Source organism: Chaetodon auriga, chromosome 2 (genome assembly GCF_051107435.1).
Source record: "Chaetodon auriga isolate fChaAug3 chromosome 2, fChaAug3.hap1, whole genome shotgun sequence".
Lineage (NCBI taxonomy): Eukaryota > Metazoa > Chordata > Actinopteri > Chaetodontiformes > Chaetodontidae > Chaetodon > Chaetodon auriga.
The window spans coordinates 18,495,561-18,519,810 of record NC_135075.1 but is presented as its reverse complement, the minus strand read 5'-3'; the positions used below and the strand labels follow the sequence as shown (position 1 = coordinate 18,519,810).

At 41.6% G+C, this 24,250-nt stretch overlaps 2 protein-coding genes across 2 annotated transcripts; both read left to right on the top strand.

The window, feature by feature from the left end:
- Positions 1-461: 461 nt before the first annotated feature.
- Positions 462-11,371, top strand: mst1 (macrophage stimulating 1). Its single transcript, XM_076749028.1, has 18 exons — positions 462-533; positions 1,010-1,154; positions 1,631-1,746; positions 1,820-1,934; positions 2,114-2,250; positions 2,900-3,020; positions 3,201-3,319; positions 5,448-5,622; positions 6,930-7,060; positions 7,477-7,579; positions 8,138-8,274; positions 8,412-8,444; positions 8,542-8,656; positions 8,750-8,827; positions 9,672-9,818; positions 9,918-10,024; positions 10,326-10,465; positions 11,196-11,371. The coding sequence occupies exons 1-18, from the start codon at positions 485-487 to the stop codon at positions 11,355-11,357; spliced, it is 2,130 nt and encodes a 709-aa protein (XP_076605143.1). The 5' UTR covers positions 462-484; the 3' UTR covers positions 11,358-11,371.
- Positions 11,372-14,412: 3,041 nt separating this feature from the next.
- On the top strand, positions 14,413-23,737 carry LOC143339161 (uncharacterized). The gene is made up of 6 exons (XM_076760238.1): positions 14,413-14,703; positions 17,397-17,597; positions 17,734-17,817; positions 19,649-19,699; positions 19,850-19,888; positions 21,602-23,737. Exons 2-6 carry the CDS (start codon positions 17,493-17,495, stop codon positions 21,683-21,685), a joined length of 363 nt encoding a protein of 120 aa, XP_076616353.1. The 5' UTR covers positions 14,413-14,703; positions 17,397-17,492; the 3' UTR covers positions 21,686-23,737.
- The last annotated feature ends 513 nt before the right edge of the window (positions 23,738-24,250 follow it).

Here is a 24,250-nt window from a genome sequence, read left to right as displayed (position 1 = left end):
TCTGGGAGTTATTCTGCGGTCGTCCAGCGTTTGTAAACAGCTGCTTTTGTTTCAGCAGCAGTTGAAAACGCAGCTCAGACGTGTGTGTTGGCGCAAAACATGCGGGTTTATCGCTCCTTTGTTGTCAGACTATTTGAGTATCATGAAAAAAGTGCATGAACAAGGACTGATGTGCCACTCTTCATTAATGATTGATACGCGTATTGATTGGCTGTGTTTTGGGGATTAGGGCCTCTGTTTGAGTAAGGGCTCAGTGTTCGCCTGTGGGTGGCTGTCTTTCAGTCCTTGTTTTGTGTTTTCTGATTTTTCTGCCTGGATTTCTCACATTCTGCTGAACTTTTGAGGGTTTTTTTTATTATTTACTCACTGCCAGCTCGACCTGTGATCGCATGTTTGACAGCCCAAGCCCGTCAGAAGAGAAGGGGATCTCAGTCTGACTTCATCCAGTGTTATAAAAGTCTTCATCGTCCACAGACCACAAACTATGAAACTGTGGCTGCTTCATTTTCTCCTGACAGTCGGACTGGCCACTGGTAAGAAACTTTTTATTATCCTTATTATATTCAATCATAAATGACTGATCATTATGTAATTATCTGAGTTATTATGAGGAGTCTGATCTTTTAGTTTTATTGTGAATTGTAGCACCAGATTAAGACTAAAGGCCTGTTTAGTGACTATAAAGAACATCTGTATCTGTAACATCTGTTATTTTCAATGTCCTATTTTTTTTTATGAGCACTAGGATTATTATGTAATAATATTCCATGATTGTACACCAGAATTAGTAGTAGAAGCAGTGGTCTGCTTCAGTAACCAGATGTGTACTTTTTTCTGCTTTTTCTGCTCTCTGGTCTCACAAACCAGCGGCAGTGTCTTGGTCCAAAGGTTATATGTGTGCAGGCTCGTGCCCAAAATGTTGCAGCTGGTACCAGTGACCATCTGCGCTCCAACCTGGAAAACAGGGATGTTTAGCCCCTTTCCTGACTCTTCTGTTCTGCATTACCAGGCTACCGCAGTCCTCTGAATGACTTCCAGCGCTCTGAGGGCAGAGAGCTGGTGCCCACCTCCTGGAACTCAGCTCGAGTGTTGCTGTCACCTGGTCTGAACCTGGAGGACTGTGCCACACGCTGCTCACAGTCTCTGGACTGCAGGTATCCACACTTTAACCGTGTTAATGCAACAGCTTGTAAGGCACCTTTTTCCCCCAACAAGGCTATAATTATAATAGCGTTTTTATTTTCAGTTGATGACTTTATTTAACAGCTTATGTAAAAAGATCCCATGAGCTCATGTTTGAGTCAATCATTTGTTGAGCCACAGAGCATCCTCAGGGCCAAAACATGCTCATCACTGACTTTGTGTACCTTACAGTTTGCAGCCTGTAAACTTAATGGTTAACTGTAAAGTGAATTAAAGGATACATCTGGTAATAGCCTATTTTTTTTTTTCTTATTGTCTGTGAAAAGACCAAAATCAGCAATGAACTGATCCATTAACAAATATTCTCTATGTGGCCAAAGGCTGATTTATCTTATCTTTATTATCATTCAGACAGTGATTAAGGAGAACTTAGGATACTTCATTGTAAATTTGAAGGTATAAAACTTTAAATATCTCTCACCACCAGAGCGTTCAACTACGAGACACGTCCGACAGTCACCTGTAAACACCTGCCCTGGGTGGGCGACGGCAGCAACGCAGAGGTGAAGAGAAACGTCAACTGTGACCTTTATGAGAAGAAGGGTAAGACTCGTGTGACGTTAGAGATCAGTGTGTCCATGCTGGAGGTGCTTGATTGTTTGCTTTTCTTGTGAAGTCTACGTCAGAAAGTGCATCGTGGGTAAAGGAGAAGACTACCGAGGGAAAGTCTTCACCACAAAAAGTGGGCTCACCTGCCAGCAGTGGTGGTCCAAGTTTCCGCACGATCACAGGTGAGACACGTCTTCCTCTGATAGATGGTTTTAGAGGATTTCATGCAGTATTTGGACACACTGCACTGCAGCGAAAAAAAGGCAAAAACAACCCCAACCTCCAGTGCAGTGCTGCAGGCACAGAGCTGTATGATAACTGAAACAGTCCGTCTCAATGCCATGCTCCCTGTCCGGCTCAGGTGGACTCCCACTGCTACTAATGGTCTGGAGCTGAACTACTGCAGGAATCCTGATGGGGATCGAATCGGTCCGTGGTGTTACACCACCGACCCCGAGCGACGTTATGAAAGCTGCAACATCCCCCAGTGCAAAGACGGTACGTCCCATACGTTTATATACATCCCCATGCTGTACGGAAACAGCGCGAACGTGTGAATGTCTCCATCATTTTCTACAAACTTGCCTGGACTGAATGACATAATTTGGTACTAATTACAGGGAACACAGAGACAATTCTGAGAAAGTACACACAGTAATGACTCATTCATTCGCTTGAGTTTTTAAAGAACTAACCGGGAACATTAATGTGTAGTTTCATAGTTGAGTGCAGTTTATAAGTGGGTGTTGATTTCTAGAGGAGTTTCCTTGAAAGAGCGGATACAGACCCATTTAAACCCAAGAAAATATTCATTTAGCTTGCTGTAAAGTTTACTCCCCGCACTGATTTGTGTGTGTACACAGAAAAACAAATGTCACATTTATTGCACGTTCAGCTGCCTGCTGTGCACTGACTAAAAGATGGTTACTTTGGTAAAAGAAGGTTGTAATTACCAAGTGTACCAGCTGAACACAGCCTGCGCGTTCCCTGCTGTAATTAGTACTAAATCAGCTCCTTTCAAGGACATTATTCGCAAATTATGGGACCTGTCACATAAAGTGTTCCTGTGTGGGTGATGTTGTGTTTTTTTTCCTCATGTCTCTGACTTTGAAGGACTTTGAAGGTGTGTTTGTGGTTTTGCTTGCAGAGGTATGCATCACATGTAACGGAGAGGACTACAGAGGGCAGGTTGACCACACTGTGAGTGGCAGAGAGTGTCAGAGATGGGACCAGCAGTACCCTCACCAGCACATCTACCAGCCTGAAAAGTACTCAAGTATTCATCACTGCATTACCTGTCATGTGCCTAATTAGCCATATTAATTAGAAACTACTGTGTACCAATCATGATGCTATCACCTGTTACCAATCAACCTGTTTACCTGTGAAGCTGAACCTTTTTGGAGTCGGGCTTGTACTTGTGTTTTTCACCTCATTGTGTGTTTCAGGTACCCTGATAAGAGTCTGGATGACAACTACTGCCGAAACCCCGACGCCTCTCCAGTGCCCTGGTGTTACACCACAGACACTGAGGTGGAGAGAGAGAACTGTGAGATCAGCAAGTGCAGTAAGATGTGGCTTTTGTTCACTACTAGAAATGCTCATAATGAGACAAGAGATGGGGCGATCAGTTGATTCATTGATAAGTTGATCAGAAGCAGGATAATCAGTTGGGCAGTTTGAGCAAAAATGCCAAAGATTCTCCGTTTCCTCCTCCTCAAATGATTTGACTTGTTTCTTTCTTTGATAGCAGCCTGATTGTCTCTGGGTTTGGACTAATGGTCGTCAGCTTGGACTCATTTTTCACAGTTTTGTGACAGTTTATAGACCAGCTAATTAATTGATTAATTGAGATTAAAATAATGAAAATACGCGTTGCTGTCTTGAATAATGTATTACTGTAATGTTTCGTATCACAGCACTCGTTTGCTGGATCAGACCTTCCTGCTTGCTCCTTCCGCTTTGTTTTTTGTAATTAGTTTTATTCAACGTGAGCTGAATTGAGGTGATTCCTGTCGCATTAGGAGACACAGTGGAATTAGGGAGTCTCATTAATTCGCTGTAATTAAATTTAGAAAAATCACCTTTTCTGTGTTTGTGCAAATTACTTCCCAAATCGTTGAGACACTTCAGCACAGTTGCCCCAATGATTCTCTTTGATGTGAGAGTAAATGTGGCCAAAGTGTGCACATGTTTGTCAGTGATTCGAGCCCTGCGTTGTCTCACAGGGCTGCAGGTTAATTAAATGTTAATTACAGTGTTTTCTTTTTATTTTATTTCTCTTTATTCAGATTATTTTAATTTTCATTTCGTTGTGAATGCACTGAAGCTTTCATTTGAAGTAGTAGGAGTACAATTATTTTACAAATATACATAAAAACTAAGTTTAAGATATGATAGATGGTAAAAGGTATTTTGTACTTGTTTTCAATGTGGTTTCTTTAAGATACCATTATATATGAAGTTTGGACCGCTATGTGTAACGGTTCATAAATGATGCCCTGCCAAACTCAAAAGCTGAACTTTTAGCGTCTGAACTTGAGTAAATAAACAAACCCAAACAAGGCGTCAGTGTTTTCTCCAGAATTTCAACATGAGTTGTGCAACATGATATTGGCAACGTTGGCACTTCCACCGAGGACAGAGATCACTGCGGCCAAAGCGCTTTAGGACAGCACCATCTTGTGGTGCAGCATTGGGCAAAAAAACGAAACGCTGCTCAAGATCAAATCTCCTGAAACCAGTCAGCATACAGATAAAAATGTCACATAGTTTCATTCTTGTTTTGGGGTTTTTACATGAAGAGGACAAACTTTTATTTCTTATTTTCAGTGTATTTTTTCTGTTTTTTGACAAAAACAAATCAAAATCAGAAGAAAACTGGGAGAAATCTGTTGTCAGATGTCAGATTCTGGATTTAAAAAATGAGCCAACAGGGAAAAAAGTCTCTCTGCATTTGAGGAATTTAAACAGAGAATCAAAATCCTGGATTTAATCTTCTTAGTCACACTTGAAAAAGCTGTTTGTTTTCTTTTATCTTGACTTCATGGTAACACTGGAATCATTCTTACATGATGACAGACAGATTGATTGATCAGATTTAGTGAAGATCCGCTGAGGTTTTTCAGACATAAACATAATCATTTGGGTCTGATGCAGTTTTGTTTTTACACCAAAAGTTTGGATCACCTCGTTAAGTTACATCTACTCACTCAAAAGTCAATTCTCAGTCAATGTGTGTGAGCTTCACAGTTTCATCACATCACACTTATGGAAGTTACATACTGAACCATGATTGGCTCTCAATGATTGGCCACTGTGATGCCACGTCAACCTGCTCGTACGTGTGTGCATCTTAAACTTTCTGCTCTCAGATCAATAGCTTCACTTACTGTGAACACACTCAGTTGCACAGCCACCTTCAGTATGCAGCAGTTTGTAGCCTCAGTCATTCTGTATCATCATATTGAATGCACTGGAAAAGAGAAAGAAATAAACATAAATACGTACATATATATATTGTGAGTTTTGACTTTAATTTCACTACAATAGCAGAACATAAGTTCCAGATTCCTCTCTGTCCTTCACTTTGCTCATATTAACATTAACCATATTAACTGAGCTCACCTCTGTGAAGTCCAGAGGTCACCTGCAGTGCTAATTTATTTCCTCCTCACCCTGCTCCTTCCCTCCAGCTGAGGTGCGGGTTGAGAAACGCCAGCGCTCCAGCTTCACGACCAACTGCTTCCGCGGCCGCGGGGAGGATTACCGAGGCAAAGTCAACGAGACGACATCAGGCATCCCCTGTCAGCGGTGGGACGCCCAGCACCCTCATGAGCATCCCTTCTACCCAAACACATACGAATGCAAGTGAGTAACACACAGAACGATGGAGGAGGGGGAAGAAGTTTGAAGTTTAAAGCACTTTGGGGTTATTGTCTGCACTCATTGCCTCCTGGTTTGAAAGTGCTCTGTGTTGCTTCACGCATGAATATTAATGTCAAGATGTTTTCGCAGTGGAATTTCCTGCGATCTTACTTCTCTGCTGACGATTGACAGTTGATGATAGATGGTCAGCAGCTCCACGTTTAAAAGCAGGGCCGCACTCTGAGTGGCAGTGTGGATGTGACATGAATATAAACTTATCTGTGATGCGGTGATCATTCATCCTGCCAGAAGTGATTACAAGTGTTTGAATCAGCAAGTTTTGGTGGAAGTTACAAGAAGTCTGTTATTTCGTCGCAACTTTTATATGTGAGAATGAAAGGGGCTCTGCAGATATACTGCAGTATGTAACAGGTCATTTAATGCATCAGTAATGACACACTGGACATTATGATCAGAAGTGAAATGCTGCACATTTTTAAATAGAAAAAAAAAAGGAAAGAAACTTTCGGTTTGATACAAAGAAGAATTAACTATGCATCTGATTTCCGTGACCGTGGTCTGTTTAAACCTGCTTACAGAGTGCACAAAATAAGATGATATGTCTTTGATTAGAATAAATGAACCTATGAAAGGCACTGAATAGTTTTAAACAATAGATATCACCATGGAAACGTACTCAGTTGATTTCTTACATTAAGACAATAATTTTTTGAATTCCAAGTTTTCTGACATCTTTGATATTATCTATTAAATATGCATTAATTTGCATAAATGTCCGGAACCACTCAAATTAGCTAAAATGAAAATCTAAAACTAAATTTTCTTACCGTTAGTCTGAAAGGAGGCGGCTCAAAATTGACCAGAACATGAAGTCAACAATGTTTTCCCCCGGAGAGTCTCCCCTTTTAAGTAGAGGACATTTGAAGTCACTACGATGGTTAAACATTGCTAACAGGGTTCAGTGTCTTGCAGGAAGTCATGTGTATAAATGCCTAAATGGTCAGGTACCAGACTATTTATAGGCGTTGGAGCGTACTAGAGACCAGCAGGGCTATCATACAAAGCACAGTTGAAGTTCAGTCAAAAGGCAAAGATGTTTATGCAACGCTTTGTTTCATATGTTGTTTATAGTTTGTTTTGTTTTGGTCTTTTTGTGTTTCTTTATATCCTTGTTTTATATTGGATTGACTGTGTGTTTTTTAGTTGAGTAAGTACAAAAGGGTGCTATGTGTAAGTCGCTTTATGACAGAAGAAACCAAACCATTTCCCCCTTACTGTGCACCATGCAGGGGTTTGGAGGAGAACTACTGTCGTAACCCGGATGGTTCGGAGGCTCCCTGGTGCTTCACATCTGTGCCTGAGATAAGGACTGCTCTCTGCTTACAGATCAAACGCTGTGCAGACGACATAGAGGCTGAAGGTACAACTTCCTGAATCAGATTTAAGCAAAACGATGAGGGGATTTGTTGCGACAGCCTTGATTGGTCTGGTCTGACCAGCAGCCTCGGATGACTAACGTTAGTGAGTCTCACTTTAGGTCTAAATGCAGTTTTGAGGAATAAATCCTTTATCTGTTCGTTTGTTTGGTCTTAGAGTAGAAATATATTGCGAAAAAACCACTGTTCATAATCAGTGTTCATAATGCCCACCATGTGTACGTTTTCTACTAACTGCCTCGAGGAAGAAAACCCCAAATTCCAAGAAAAAATGCTGAGGGTATGACCTCATTGTCCTCAGTGGAAGCTACGGCCCTGAAAGAGGAGGGACTTTCACTGTTGTATCTAATTTTTACAGCGTTTGCTTCACTGTCATGGTAATGATGTCTTTTCTTTTCAGACTGCTACCACGAAAATGGAAGAAACTACAGAGGCATGGTCCGCAAAACTCGCAAGGGGATCACCTGCCAGAAGTGGAACGTTAACACACCTCACCGGACAAAGTACGACTATCGCGGTGCACATACACACACATACAAATTCACACAGCATACTGATTGTGAGCAGGTATTGAGCATGTTGTGTGACTATATTCAGTGAACTCCAAACGGACCAAAAAACGACACCAGGAGGTCACGTTTCTCCCACAATGCAAGCATGGAAATGGTGCCGCTTCTCACTCTTTGTTAAGGATGGACAGCTTCAAGAACATCTCCCACAACAAAAATAACAAAAATTCAACTGGCAGACATGCTTTGGTTTTGCAGTTTGAAGTATTAGATACAGCTAAATATGCTGGTTTCTTTTATTCTTACAACATAAATAGTGATATAAAGACTAGTATGTGGTTCATACTGCATACAGTTAGTATGTTGTGTGAATTTGGGATACTTCAGCCAGGAGAAAAGACCAATGTAATCACAAAGAAGTGGGGCAAGCACTTGCTAATTTTCATTCTCTCTAAAAAAACACACAAATTGAAGAAGACGATGTGCATACCCCTCTTGTTTGTAACATTTTCTAGACGCTCACAGCTTGAAAATATCTGCATGATATTCCAGGATAAACCCGAGGACGCATCCTGACGCCAATCTGACAGAGAACTACTGTCGCAACCCAGACGGGGACCAGCACGGACCCTGGTGCTACACCACCGACCCCAAAACTGAGTTTGACTACTGTGCCATCAAACAGTGTGGTACACGACTCTGCTTTCTTTCATTTCCCAAGATCCTCAGAGCGGTTTAATGCTCTGTGTGGTGACTGTTCAGCCAGAGCTTCTGTTTTCTGACAGGCAATTTAACAATTCATCTGTTTCCTGTTGTTTCCAAACAGCTGGAGAGAAAGTGTCCATGACTGAACCAGTAGGTTAGTTTCTGAATGAATATGAGGCAACAGTTTGACGTTGACGACAAGCCTTCTCGAGGGTTTTTTACAATAAGATTTTGTCTTTTTGTGAATGCAGAGAAGGTGGAGTTCAGTGAGTGCGGGAAGAGAGACGACCGCTTCCAGAGGACGAGGTTGCGTATCGTCAATGGGATTCCCGGGAACTCGCCTTGGACAGTGAGCCTCAGAGACAGGTGAGTCTGAGAGCTGATGGTGTTTGAGATGGCCATTAACAAATCAAATAGACTCTGCTGTGCTGTGTGTGACCTCTGACCTCTCGTGAACAGGAAAGGAAACCATTTCTGTGGAGGATCCCTGGTTAACCCCAGATGGGTGATCAGCACCAAGCAGTGCTTCTCCTCCTGGTAAACTTTATTTAGTTCAAGGTTTTTTGAGGATTTTTGGAGCACAACCCATCAGCAGGGTGCATCAGTGGGGTCATTTAAATTCATGAACTGCCTGCTGCAAGCAGCCAAAATCCACCAGCGTACAGACTGAATAAGCAGAAAACAGTGGTACCCCCAAAGCATAATCATGTACGCTGAGGCGCAAAAGAACCATGAAAGGAAGATTTCTCATGAAAATGTAAGTAAAGTTGTACAAGTTTTTGTTATTTACGCACCACCAACAAAAAAGATAAAAACTAATCCACACAAGGGACTAAAAGTGTGGATATCTCAGCCTCTGCTGCTTTTTTAGCCATGCTAGCAACAATCCTCAAGGCATGTCAGAATCTGTCTGTGGGTCAGCCAGTCCAGACTGAAATATGTCAACAGCAATTGGCTGGATTGACAGGAAATGTGGTGCAGATATCCATGGTGCCTACACAGTGAATCCTAAAGACTTTTAGTGATCCGCTGCCTTTTCCTCGAGTCCCACCACAAACTTCACATTTGTTTTTTTGAGTAAATTGTCTTCACAATTGTTGGATGGATCGGCAAGAAATTTGGCCCTGACGTTCGTGTTCCTCTCAGGGTGAATCATAATAACTTTTGGCAAAACTAACAACTCTCTCATCAACCTCAGCTGTACTTTTTTTGTTTAGTGCTAATTAGCAAATGTTAGCATGCTAACACACTATATTAAGATAGTGAACATGGTACACATTACCTTACTTGACGTTATGATCAACTCTTACGGAAGAACAATATTAGATTAGGATATTTCAGGATAAGACATGAAATAAAAAGTGTTATACTTGGTGCACAGCTACGTGGACCTGCCCGGGTACTCGGCCATGATGGGAACACTGTTTCGTGATCCACAAGAAGGAGAGGCCGGCGTGCAGACCATCTCTCTCACTAAGATCGTCTGCGGACCCTCAGAGTCTCAGCTGGTCATGCTACAACTGGAACAGTGTGTAATCACAAGTGTCCCCAGCACACACACATTCACACACACACACACACTCAGACATTCCAACAATCTCCCCCTGACTCTCTCTTCTTTCTCCAGCCCTGCCCAGTTTAATGAGCGTGTCTCTCAGATCTGCCTCCCTCCTGAGCGCTACATTGTAGCTGAGGGGACGACCTGTGAGATCGCAGGATGGGGTGAGACAAGAGGCAAGTATAATCCTCTGGAAGTGATAGCTCGGCACGGAAATCTCTACATGCTGCGCTTCATGCAACTATGATATGCTTCTTTTGCAATAATTAACAATAGATGGCTTCCTGAGACCAAGCATCTTGTTTCTGCCCTTGAAGTAATGTTGCATCTAAATGAGAGATCCAGTTGGACTGTTGAACAACAGATGGCGGTGCTATTTCCAGAAGTATTCAACATCTGTCCACCTTCCTCTTCTTTTCACCATCTCTCTCAACACAGTAGCTGCTAACTTGTCCCTCCTTCTCACTGTTTTTCAAGGGACTGGAGATGAGACCGTCCTCAACGTGGCCCACATACCAGTTCTTAGTAACAAGGAATGCAACAAATATTTCAGAGGTCGTGTTCGTGAGAATGAGATGTGCACGAGCTCTTTCCAGGGCGGGGTAGGCGCCTGTGAGGTAGGTGTCCATGCAAAAGTGTGCTACAGCTTTATTGTCCATTTTGATAAGAAAATGTTTTTTACACTTAACAGCAGAGTGTCTTCATTCAACAAACTGATTTTTTTATGTTTCTTTTTACTTTTATTAGATATGTTAGATTAGAGGTGCAAACAGGGTCCATGGGGGAGGCAACAGCAAAGCTACAGCCAGCAGCCCGTTAGCGTAGCTTTGCACAGCTAGGCACAGAGCTCTCCCCCCAAAAAAAAACACTTTAGATTTTCTATGAATTGAACAAACAAAAAATGAAGTTTTAATAAGTGAGCTTTAGAGAGGTTGTTGTTAGAGAGGTGGATTTTATTTTTATTTATTTTTTGGTTCTGGACAGAGCCATGCTAGCTGTTCCCAGTTTTATGCTAAGCTAAGCTAACTGGCTACTGGCTCTATCTTATGTTCAGCATGCAGACATGACAGTGGTATCAATCTTCTCATCTAGCTCTGGGCAAGAAAGCAGATAAGCACATTCCCCTGCTTCAAATACTGATGGCGAGGAAAATCTTTTGATGATGGAAATTGCTCTAAGAGCATGCAGCTATTTATACGTTCCTCTAAATCAAACACATTCACCATTTGGATAATGGAGGTGGACTGGACAAGATGTGACTGCAAGATGTTTCCAACCTCAGCAGTGACAGTCAGTCATAACAGAGACAAATAATGACTCCAGAGTGTTGTTCCTATGTGTCTGCAGAGAGACTACGGCGGCCCTCTGGCGTGTCAGAACAGGGACTGCTGGGTACTCGAGGGTGTGATCATCCCCATGAGGCGCTGCGGACACCCGGGGCAGCCCAACATCTTCATCCGGGTCTCCGTCTACGTGGACTGGATCAAGAAGGTCATGGAGATGGCTTAGAGACACACACTGCCATCCAACAGGGACTGGTCAAATCCGCTGTTAAAGCCCTCAACAGCAGTTATTCGCTTAACCATTTAAACTTTTGCCTTCTCAGATGTCTGTTTTACGTTAAGAAATATTACAAATACATCAAAACGTATAACAAAATTGCTCTATCGTGAAAACAGCTTTAAAAAGGCTTGAGAAAATATATCTGCTTGAAGTGAATTTTTATGTGCGTTTATATTTAGCCAGGAGTCACTAACTTTTAACAGCATCAGCACGGGCATTTACTGTCACGATGTCCTCATTGTGAGCAGCCAAAATCCAGCAGACAGAATGAGCAGAAAACATTTCCCATGATCATGTGCGTTGAGACGCAAAACAATGCAGTGAAATTATTTTATTACCGTAAAAATCTAAGTAAAGTTAAAGTTGTACAAATCTTTGGGCAACACTTTTCATCTAACATTCATGTGCAGTATGCTATATTTAACACACTGTAATGTGGTTGTAAGCAGATATAAGAACATTTTTAAGTGTTTATCGATGCACACTGTTTATCAGCAATTATTTCTCCTCCTATAAAGACATATTTTGTATTATTGCAACTGTGTTTTACCATATTTTCATCCATTATCAGTTTATGCACCAGCCTCCACTTATGAGTTATAGTTGTTAACAATTACGTTAAGAAACACTCATGTCTGCTTACAGCTGCATTATTGTTCGCTACAAACCATTCATTAAATGATTCTTGGATATACCGCTTACGGATTCTAAATTTGGGGACTAAAAGTAAGTAAAAAAGTAAGTTATTTGTTATTTATTCACCAAAACCCAAAAAGGACACAAGGGTAAAAACTAATTGCAGCCCCACAGGTTCAGAGGAGAGTAACTGGAGCTAAGTAACTTCTAATAACGGGAGGTGTGGGGGGTTTACAGCACACATTTTAAGTTCCTAACATCCCCTGGAAATGCACCCTTTACCACAAAACTGTACGCCTCCCCTCCTCTCCCTGGCATTGAATGGAGCTCCGAAATACCTTCTTTGCCCCCAGCCTCTAAAGAAATCCCTCCTCTGCCTGTCTTTTGATGCCTGCCCCCACCTCTAAAGACATGCCTTTGTGCCTTATGCAGAACTGTATGCGCTGCACATTCTTTCTAGTTCTATAGGAGGATTTTTGTAACCCGGTCCTGATGAGCCCACGGAATTCAGCTTAAATAAACCTCAAGATCAGAGTCCAACCGAATCTCAGACACACCAGCCTGCAGAAGGCCACTGAACTCTCTCTCTCTCACACAATTTCTCGCTCATGCAAACCCTCCCCCCCGTCTTATTCCCCGCTCTATTTCTCTGTTTCTGTCTCTTGGAAATTTTCACACCGAAATTATTTTCTTTTGTCCGGACAATCAGAAGATTCTGACAATGTCTTTTCTTGTTTGGCAGAAATAGTAAGTAATAGGGCTGAAGTGCAGAGCATGTTCCCTCTGGCTGAAGATGGTCAGTAAATGCTGCAAACAGCATTTGAAAAAGACAGGTTGACAGTTATGATTCTCATTCTGTTCACTTTCATTTAGTAATATTTATAGTGGATGACTAATCAGATTCATATATGACTACCAGTTCTCAGCAACTGTTGCTTCTGAGAAAGCTGACTAAAATTTTTAATAAATGCTTCCACATGAATATGCAAATAGTTTCTTTGTTATTTTGTTTCATGCATGCTATGGTAATGGCCTGTGTGTAGGCTGAATGACGTCAACATTTTGTGTCTTTGAACTCAACATTTGATTATGGATTTTTCTAAATGTAATACTCTGGTTTCACAGGACATCTAAACTGTGGTTACATCATGAAAATGACACTACAAACCGTTCAAATCCAGCCCTGTGCTTCACCGCTGTAACTTAAAGCTTTACATGTTGGTCTCATGCCAGCAAGCTCACCTGACATGACTCCATGAGCGCTCCAGCATTAGCCGTTCCTGGAATGTGAATTCACTGTGGCTCAAACATTTCTGTCTCTATTTATCAGTTTGTGCAAATTTACCAAAGTTATCTCCGAAAAGAAAATATTTTCGCTATAAATTCAGCCAAACGGAGGCAGCATGGAAGCACAAAACCACAGAAACATGTAAAAACTACAAATATATATATACAATAACTGAATTATAGAATAGACAAATAAAAGAGTGGAGATGGCATCTAATAAAAACTTCATATTATGGTACATATATTCATCATTAACTAGTTGCTTCTTAGCGTACATGTAAGTGGCATCTCTTTAATATTAATTATAGAGCACTTATTGATGCCTTATTCTACCTGACTATATTATACAACAACTAGTCAGTTAACTAAGAGTCTTCCCTCAACAACCCTCCAAATAAGGCATTAATAAGTGCTTTATAATGACTAATCAAGAGCCAATATTCTACTAATAAGAAACTAGTTAATGGTGAATATGTGGACCTTAATGCAAAGTGTTACTGAAAATTAAAAGGGTAAATTTGTCCTTTTGCTCACACACATCTGTCCTCTTATTGGCGACTTCTAATGATGCTTGCATGTAATTACGAGACTAAATGAGGCAAACTGGTGTCGACTTTTCCTCCAAAACAAATGCGCATCAGAAGGCTGCCCTGCACACTTTTCTCTCAGGAGCCCCGTTTGATTCATGCGTCCTTTGTTGTGACTGACAGAATTACATCTCTAACAATGTAGGTGGGGATCTCACAGCAGGGGGAGAGTGGAGTGAAACCTCCGCTCGAAACAGTCTAGACGGTCTGATCTCACCATCATTTCTACCGAAGCAAGCTGAAGCTTTTTTTTCCCCTCTTGTGTGGGGAACTTCCCAGCCCCCGGACCCCAATTTGGGAACCCCGGAACCAGGCTCTACCCTCCTGTCTAGTGCCCGTCTCTCTCTCTCTCTCTCTCTCTCTCTCTCTCTCTCTCTCTCTCTCTCAAGTGGGTGGTCCAGTGAGCTTTTCGGGGCGGGGTCCTCTGATTCAACCCTCCTACCCTCGTTCTTTCTTGAAACATGCTTTAATAGAGAAAGTATGCAATGCATACTGCTCAGCTACAACCCCCAATTATACTTCAACTGGGGTATTCGTGACTGGACGTCTGGGGGGATCACACACATTTCCGATTAGAGGAGGAGGAGGGGAGAGAGAGAAAGAGAGAGAGAGAGGGAGAGAGAGGGAGGGAGAAAGAGAGAGAGGGAGGGAGAGAGAGGGAGAGTTTACCCTTTCATTCCAACCAATGAGACGGTCGATACACTAACATTTTCATAGTTGTGCAGGAGCACAAAGTGAGCTGACTGTGTGAACTTCCAGGTAAAACTGCAGACCGACTCAAGGTAAGTTCAGCCCTCTGTGCTCTCACTCCTGCATTTGGCGCTGCCTGCATGAACAGGGCTGCTCAGGCTGAACATGGAGCCTATAGCCTGAATGCATGTATGCAGCCTATGTGTGTATGTTCAGGGCTGGTCTGAAAGGAGAGCTTTTGCACCTGTGTTGCTCGCCTTTGTCCTCCTTGGTAAAGTTTTTGCAGCGCTCGCAGACACTCGGTTCGTGCACTTCGGCGGACCTGTTATCACTGCAAAATCCAACACATTTAAGATCGATTGCGCAAGTGATGGAAGCAGGGGGATGTTGTGTAGTAAGCGCCGACTTTACGCGTTTAAACACTGGTGGCCTCGACTGTTGTTTTGGCGTTTTCCATGTGCCAGTTTGCTCGACCGAAGTCGGCGAAGTCGAGGAGGTTTGAACTCGCGGCTTCGCTGCAGGAGCGTTTTACGCACCTTCTATAAAGGCTCTAAAAGAAAGTGCTTTTATGATCGCAATTGCCGCCCATATGCAAAAAGTACATTCAGTCCCGTACTGGAGTGCCAAACACAGGCGAGTAAAGCGAACGGTGTGCTGCTGCTGCAGAAGGAGAGCTGGACGCTTGTTGTGTTGCTCCGAAATGAGTTTTAAAAGCGACGAAACGACGTCGTGCGTCTCGTTTGGCTTTTAATTCGTTTCAGCGAGGACGTCGATTTCTCAAATTACTCCGACTTCCTGCTTCGGTGCGGCCGTTTTGATAGGCTGTGTTGGCAATTAGTGTTTGGCACATTCCTGACAGAGCTAGACGCTATGGAAAACGACCACCTTGGGACACACCGACAGCCAATTTAAAATCGGCATTTAGGGTTTACTCTCTCAATAAAAGGTCAATTAACCAAGTAGATAATCTAGTACTTTTTAGAAAGTTACCAGAGATTTAAGAATATAAGCGGATATAGCCTGCTGTTTCTAGTAATATGGGTGCTATTAATCAGACCTACATTATGGCTCATGGGGCTGGAATATAAATGGATTAATCTATTATGAGGAAGTGAATCAGCTATATGTATGATTGAGTCATTGTTTGAGTCATTTTTCAGACAGAAACCAAATATTTCCTGGTCTCACATCCTGAATTGCAAAGCCTGGTTGCCTCTCTTTGTCTTACGTGATAATGAACTGATTAGGTTTTGGTTTTGGGCTGCTGGTCGGACAGAACAAGCAGGATGTCACCTTGGGCTCTGGGGAACTTGTTAGAGGCAGTTTTCGTTGTTTTCTGACATTTTATTGACCAGATGATTAATCAATTCAGAAATAATTGACAGATCAAGACATTTTATTGAGAAATCAGTGATTGATTTGGTCTATGAAATGTTGGAAAATTGCGAAATATGTCTCTCACAATTTCTTAAAGTCCAAGATGATGTCAGCAGAAGTTTTCAATGATGGACATCATCTCATAAAAGCAAATCCTCTAAGTGAGAAGCTGGAACCAGAGAATGTTTTGCATGGTCCCTTGAAAATTTACAGTTTGTAAATGATTCATTATCAATATAGTTGCTGATCAATTTTCTGTCCATTGACTAATCAAGTAACTGATTAATCATTGCAGCTGTAAAGCTGACAAGTCTGCAAACGGAGATTTGTCCGTAGTTTGTCATCTTGTTGTGATTCTCTCCATTAAGATTTTCCATTTAGTAGTTTTCTGTGTGCTTCTGCAACCCTGATTCCAAAAAGTTGGGACATAAATTTCTAAATAAAAACAGAATGAAATCATTTCCAAACAAGCTGTGTTTACTGACAGCAGTTTGACAAAGTGTTCCTGAGCCCATGTAGTACCATCTTTTATACAGTCATGTGTTCACAAAGTGGTGAACCTCTCTCCATCCTCACTTGTGAAAGACTGAACCTTTCCAGGATGCCCCTTTCACATCCAATCATGATACTATCACCTGTTACCAATCAACCTGTTTACCTGTGGAATGATCCAAACAGGTGTTTTTGGACCATTCCACATCTTTCCCAGTCTTTAGTTGCTCCTGTCCAAACTTGTTTGAAACCTGTTGCTGGTATCAAATTCAGAATAAGCAGATATTTACAAAAATCACTGAAGCTGACAAGGCCAAACATTAAATACATTGTCTCTGTACTGTTTTCAATTGAGTTCATGTCAAAAAGGATTAGCAATTTGTCGCATTCTGTTTATTTCTGTTTTACACAGAGTCCCAGTTCACTGGAACTGGAATTGTAAATTATTGTTTCAGCTGCACAAGTTTCGCAGTGAAAGTTGTAGCAGCATCAGACACACCTACAACATGCACAACCCCATTGAGAAATACCTCACAGAGGGCAGATGGAAAGGCAGCGTACAGTACAGTAGATGCAGATTTTGGATGGTAGATTGAGTTGTGAATATCTGTGCTACTTTTAGTCGCTGGACACCACTCTCATGTTTCCCTGCGTTTGCCAGACCCCTGTCTGTGTTCCGATGAACCCGGTGCCAAGGCTTATGTTTAAGCAGTTCCCACGCTTGCTCTTGGAGAAGAGTCCCTGAATCATCCTTTTAATGATACATTAACCACTGACTGAAACTCACTTTTGTAATTGTGCAAGAAGAAAATGATTTTATGTGATACGGTATAGCTGATTGTGCAAAATTCTTCATAAATGACTGCTTTTAAAATTAACTTTTTTTTTCTTCCATTTTCTTTGCTCACATCTCCAGCTCCTGATACTCAGGTCTTCTCCTCTTTAAGCCCTCGAGGCCGCTCCTCCAGGCTTTGATGCCCACACTCTTTGACGCAGGTGGACAGACACAGGCATGAGTAACAGTGGGACCAAAGAGCCGTCTCCCCAGCCGAGCACCGCCCAGTCACCTCCTGAGCCTCAGCGCAGGGGCAGGGGTCGGCCACGGAAACAGCAGCAGGTATGTATTCAAATCGGGTATTAAGAGGTCAATCTGAAAAACAATGTTCGTTGATTATGCGTCCTGGCTGCAGAAAACATGCAAACAACTGTTTCCACTGTTAGTTATTGGCTCCACATTTGATCCCTCTCTGCAGGAGCCTGTTGGACCACCAACTCCAAAGCGACCGAGAGGACGACCGAAAGGCAGCAAGAACAAAGGCCCCAGAACTGCACTGAAGGTTGAAACTGATCAGCATATCAGAATTTTTGCAAAAATCAGAAGAAATATTTATTGCAGGTGTCCTAACATTAGAAGATATGATAAGGAAGACCTGATCCTGAGTGAATTTGGACATATTTGTCTTACTATACAATTGATGGTAGTGCCGGCTACATGTTTATAAAATACTGTATATGATCTTAATAGGTTTGTTCTTTGCGGTTCATCTGTGTTAGATGCACCTGAGTTTTTCCAGTGTAATACGCCCTGAGATTTCTGTCTTTTTGTAGGATGCTATGAGACTGTCAGCAGTCATTATGAGGACAAATGTCAGCCGAAAACAGAAGACAACTGTGATTAAATCAGTCCAGTATTTATTCCTCACGCTGGGTTAGTGCTCAGACATGGTCAGTGCAGAGGCAGCTGTTATTTTTCTGAGCAATGAAAGATTGTCTTACAGAGACATATCTGTCGCTATAGGAAATTTCCATTGTATGCTTCAGACTTTGAAGCGTAAGCATTTTTTTGAACTCACTCCGCTGCAGTTGTTTGATATTGTTTGCAGTTTACATTTGAAACACAAATCATTTTCTCATCTTCTGAAATATCACAGAGGCTTAGTATATCAGCAGGATATTACGTAGTTAAAATTAGCTCCATCTCGACGAGTCCATCCAAGACGGCTAAAAGTCTGCTTACACATAAATGCATCACCGATTCAACAGTATAATGTATACAATAATCAAACACTCTGAAATGACTTGAGTACAGTTTGAATGCAGGACTTTTACTTGTAGTAGAGTATTTGTACACTGTTGTATTATTACGTGTTACTTAAAGGCTTTGAATGCTTCTTCCACCAGTGTGCTCAAAGTGCTCAGTAATAATCATCAAGATCATTCGTGAAAATTGGACTTTATTTTCAATCAATTAAAAAACTTAAAGCTAAAAACTTGTCAGTTTTGGGTGCCATAATTTTTTAAATGACAGCTATTCAGCATACATTTGATGTACACTTGTGCAAACATGCACTCATATCTATACTTATCAGCAACATTGCTGTTTATATTGTTACTGAAGAAATTGCTAAAATGTAAAAAATTGCTGAAGTGCTGATAAAGTTAAAATTGAGGTTGTTGTACAGCCCCTGCTGACAGCTTTCCATTCAAATCAGGAGAATTGCAGGAACTAGCTGTGCAGTTGTCTTATCTACAGTATAACACAAGATGTATAAAACACATTTCTCTTGTTTATTTTGATTTGTTGGGGGGGAGACACAAAAGAGACTTAAAAGAAAAATGTTGTTTTCTAGCATTGTCACCTGTACTGGAGAAGCAAATAAGTAAAAGCAAAATATGTCATAAATATGTGCACATAAATGTTGATATTTTACTATTTGATTATTTCAAATCCTTTTCCTCTGGCTGCGAGATTTCTTCATTTATATTCAGATAGACATGCTGTAAAAGAAGGATTTCAGAGAACATGCAGACAGTGTGCGTGTTGACATCATGGAAAAAAGAAAAGACATTTCTGTCCATGTTTATCACTGGAGTGTAGTTTTGTTGCAGTTTTGCGGTGCCAACCATACAACCTGTGCTTGTGAAGTCAAATCAAAGCAACAAGCTTTTTAGTGATCACTTCAGCTTCTAAAACAAGACTTCTGTAGCTGACAGAAATGTTCCTCATTGGCCAGTAGAAGCGTTATCAGGTCAAAAATGCTGCAGGCAAAGTCTGCAGAAACTACACTGCTCAGAAGAAAACATATAAACCCTTAATCTTAGTGATCAGTTGACACAAATGTAAAAGTCTGAAACCTCCCTTTTAACCATTCATATGTTCTTTCTCAGAAAGTAGAGCCCGTTGGAGAGCGACGACCACGTGGGCGACCGAGGAAATGGGTATGGAGCAATCGCTGACAGTTAGAGACATCATGGAGTTAATTGTAAATGTGTCTCCAAAACCTCCAAGGTGTCTGCTGCCGCCGTGCAGTCCTTGAGGGACGACTTCTTCCTCATGTCTAATTAAGTCTGTTCTCTCTCTTACCACAGCCCCAGAAAGTAGTCCAAGAAGTAACTGAAGAGCAGCAGGTGAGGAAAGTGAAATCTTTAAAAGCGGGTTTTGGTGGTCCAGTTTTGTTTTGGTATGCTATGTATCCTGCCTTAAGCCACAGCTTCCCTCAACTGAAAGCTTACTGAGATTTAAATGAAAAGGATCTTGGTGAAAGGCAGAAAAGTGTTTTGCAGCAGTTGCAGTACAAAGTAGGAAAGAGTGCACATAGAAAATATCAATGAAAAGTTATCCAAAATCCCCCCAAGAATGACTGGAATAAGGTCTGTGTATAAGATACGCTGAGGCTCATGTTTGAGAGCCATGTTCACGCGTGAATTTATGACAAGTGGTTTATAATCTAACAAACTGAGCAGTGAGTTTTTTAATCATTGAAAGCTTCAAATCCTGTCGCCTCTATGCATCTGCACTCTTCAGTTTAATACTCTTCCTCTGCAGATTTACCGATGAGTTAGCATTGCATCAAACTGAAGTTAAGCTCATGACAACGTGGGAATGAAAGCTCTGCTTCAGTTGAACAGAAATCTCATTTTGTGTCACACCTTTACCTTTTGACTAATATCAGTTGCATTTATGATGAAGCACATGTAAGAGCAGTGCAGAGATGATGCCATTCATGAATGTCTTAAGTTTGCGTTCAGCACGGAGCTCATGTTCAGCACCAAACCTGAGCTACATTCAAAAGCACTCTGAGCTCTTTTATACAGCTGCAGCCAACACGCCATGGCCTCCATGATTCCAGTTGTTTTCACTTGTTCAGTATGTAATGTGTAATCATACATGGAGGAAGGGGAGTAGATATACGAAGAAAAGGCTTCTTTCTTCGGGCATTAGGATGGCATACTCTGACCTCTGACCACAGTATATCCTCTGCCTTGTCCAGCACATTGTCTGGACTGTTTTTTTTTTTTTTTTGATGTTGCATTTATATCCTTTATTGTTCTTCGAATCCATATTTTTCAAACTAGTCTTCCACGTTTACATTTGTATGTCAGAAACAGACACTTGGATCCCAGCAGGATGTCATTAGCAGACACGTACAAAACTGCTAAAATTGCTGTAACTATGGCACATTTGATTTAAATAGCAAAACAACCGCTGCACACGTTCCTTGTGCTTTACGTAAGCTGACTTGACGAGGATATGACGAGTTCCTGGAAATGCACAGATGGCGGTGCTGAATTCCCCAGATACACCTCCAAACATCCTTTTGTGGCATCCAGTTTTGGTGTATCTAAGACCAGCATTTCTGAGAAACTTTGGTTCTTTTCGCCATCTTGTTCATTTTTCAAACGACAACATTGCACAACAGTTGCCACCAAAGCGGGCCGGTCTCTTGATGCCCCTCGCCTGCCTTATCGCATCCTCTGCACTGAACAGTTTGTCAAAGATTCTTCAAGAACTGAAACTGTTGAGACAGACTCCCTTTCTCAGTCGCACGCACACGAAGGGGAAGAATGAGTCAATGTAGAGAGGGGAAACCTGATCTAACTGTTGTCTTCCTCTGTCTTCTTGGTTTCCTGACATAACCGTCGTCTTCCTCACATTTCACGGTCTGACAGCTGGACCTAGTTCCCCGCACGCAATCACTCAATGAAATTTTAACACCCATTCTCGTTTTCTCGTGCACTTTCAAGTATTGATTCATTGCCGTGTGCACAATGAGTCACTAGACTGAAAGAGATCAGACAATCAGACAAAATGACGGTGGTTCTGGTCCCCTGCTTTTCCAGGGCCCTTCAGAAGAGGCTGAGGAGGGTCCCTCGCAGCGTGAGCCCTCTACATCTCAGGTCCCAGCGCAGGAGGAAGGGGAGTAGATAGGATACCTCTCTACCTACCTCAAGGTTTGGCCTCAAACAAACAGGGGTTCAGTCTGACTCCTATCTGTGATGGGGATTCAGGATCACACACACACGCACACACACACTCACACAGACACACACAAAATCATTGCAGACAGTGGTTTCCTCTCCTGATCTGATACTGTACCCTGGTTTTGTTGGTTCGCGATAGGAGTTTGGTGAACAAATTCTGTTTTAACATTGGTGGATTTAAGAAATGGCTCTTTTTAGGGGAATAGTTCCACATATTGGGAAAGACTGATACCATTCTCATGTCTGTAGGGTCACTAGCAGCAGCTGATTGGCTTAGCTCAGCACAAAGACTGGAAACGGGGAAACTGCAAGCCTGGCTCTGTCTAAAGGTAACAAAATCTTCCTACCAGCACCTCTAAGGCTCATTAGCTACCATGTTATATCTCATTTGTTTAGTCCGTACACAAACCAAAGTGTAAAAATTACAAGTTTTTAGGGGGTCACATGCCTTTTGAGTTTTAGGGGTGCTGGTAGGTGGTTTTTGTTATCTTCAGACAGACTCTGTCCAGTCTTTATGCTGAACTAAGCTAAGCTAAATTGAGCTAAACTGACCGTTTTCGATGTATCAATTGTCCCATCTAATTCTAGGCAAGAAAGCCGAGAGGTGTGCAGTTTTTCCCAGAATGTCTAACTATTTAACCTTTCAGGATTCCTGCTTTCCTGAACCTCTCAGCGTGTGTGTGTGTGTGTGTGTGTATGTGTATGTCTGTCTGCGTGTGTGTGTGTGTGTGTGTGTGTGTGTGTGTGTGTGTGTCTGTGTGTGTGTGTCTGTGTGTGTGTGTGTGTGTGTGTGTGTGTGTGTGAGCGTGTGGAGAGGGGGCAGGGTTGCGGGCTAAAATGAGAGGGGGGTTTCAAGAAAAAAAGGAACCAAACTAAACTGTTTTATTGGAACGTGTTTCTAAATCAACTGTCATGAATCCTCATTTGAAACAGGAGCAGGACGGTGCTATTTTTAGCAATGTTACAATATAAACATGGTGCTCTGAAGTTGTTATTATGAAAGTAGGCGTGAAAGGGTTGATTCCAAAATGAAACATCCAATTTGGGAGGGGAGTAATGTCTTACGTTCTTTGCTCGGAAAGAAAAAAAGCAAAGGTTTACATAGCTCTGTTAATGTAAGTAAGAGTACAGTGTTCTGGTTATTAACCTCAGTGAAAATCTTTTTTTTCCTTCCAACCAGCAGCTGTTTTAAGAAAAAAAAAAGCACCCAAAGGATTAAATTGATGTCTCATTTTGGATAGAAGCCTTTCATATATACTTCAGTCAACAACAGCGTTGATGTGTCATTTTACCACACTCAGGATTTTACTATTACAGTGCTTTTACACCATATTGAAACCTCAGGTACAAAACTATTCAGGAACATGTTGTCAGTCTACTCAGTAATAATTATTGTGCTGTGTTTGTTGTGCATTTCTGATCTGTATTTGACATTACCAGTATGCCTTGACACAAAGACCTCATTTAAACCTCAGTTGCTCTCAGTTTCTTAATCTCTCATTCTACCTCAGTAACACAAAAGACAGACGATCTCCAACAGAGTTACTCCACTCCCTCACCAGCAACGAGTTACACACACATGCACTCTCTCTCTCTCTCTCACACACACACACACACACACACACACACACACACATGCACACACACAGGTTCATGTGGAGATATACAACAAAGACAGGCAGAGGGTCTTCAGGCCTACACACACACACACACACACACACACACACACACACGCACACACACAGAAGCAAACAGTACACTCCAGCAGAGGATTTTACTATCGGTGTACAAATCAAAGCATCATTGTCATTTCTTCAAAACAAAAAAGAAAAAAAAAAGAAACTGTATTTGTTAAAAGCTGAAGTGAGACTTGTTTTGTTCTCCTGGGAAATAAAATGCAGCCAATAGTTTACAACAAATTGATGAAATACTTGCTTTTTAGGATGTAGTTCCTTATGAAATACTTGTTTTGTTTTTTTTGTTTTTTTGTCGTCGCTTACTCTTTTCTCGTTTTTACTACATCATGTATTTTCTGATTCTTACACTGTAAATTGTATGTGTGACACTCGTAATTCATGTGATTTGGGCAGCACATAACCACACAGTGCTGAAATACATGACAGTTATGGAAGACAACAATCGCCACAGTTACCTTGTATGAAGATGAATTCATAGGAAATGCTGCATCATTGCTTGTCTTTGACCGATTTCTAAGTTGTCCCTTTCCTTTCTTCTTCATTCACCTTTTCCTTAGTGGAAAAGGGCCAGTTCACGGTCTTGCCTTAAAGGGCCAGTTCACTCAAATTCCAAAAATAAACATATTTTCTCACGCGGTGGTGTCCGGCCATGCAGGTAGTTTTAGTTTTATTTGGCCAGGTTTTAAGATATCTGGTCCTTCCTCTGCTCCTCGATACAATGGAAATGGTTTGAATGCTGTTTGCGGTCGCGGTGTTGAAAAGAGAAACCAATCTATCTGCATGATATGACCCAAACAGGTGAAGCGTAAGA

Coding starts and splice junctions, on each gene's coding strand:
- LOC143339161 (XM_076760238.1), top strand. CDS start 17,493: ATGAGTAACAGTGGGACCAAAGAGCCGTCTCCCCAGCCGAGCACCGCC. Junction 19,700..19,849: donor GTGGGCGACCGAGGAAATGG/GTATGGAGCAAT, acceptor CTCTTACCACAG/CCCCAGAAAGTAGTCCAAGA. Junction 19,889..21,601: donor AAGTAACTGAAGAGCAGCAG/GTGAGGAAAGTG, acceptor CTGCTTTTCCAG/GGCCCTTCAGAAGAGGCTGA.
- mst1 (XM_076749028.1), top strand. CDS start 485: ATGAAACTGTGGCTGCTTCATTTTCTCCTGACAGTCGGACTGGCCACT. Junction 8,445..8,541: donor GTCCATGACTGAACCAGTAG/GTTAGTTTCTGA, acceptor TTGTGAATGCAG/AGAAGGTGGAGTTCAGTGAG. Junction 10,466..11,195: donor GCGGGGTAGGCGCCTGTGAG/GTAGGTGTCCAT, acceptor ATGTGTCTGCAG/AGAGACTACGGCGGCCCTCT.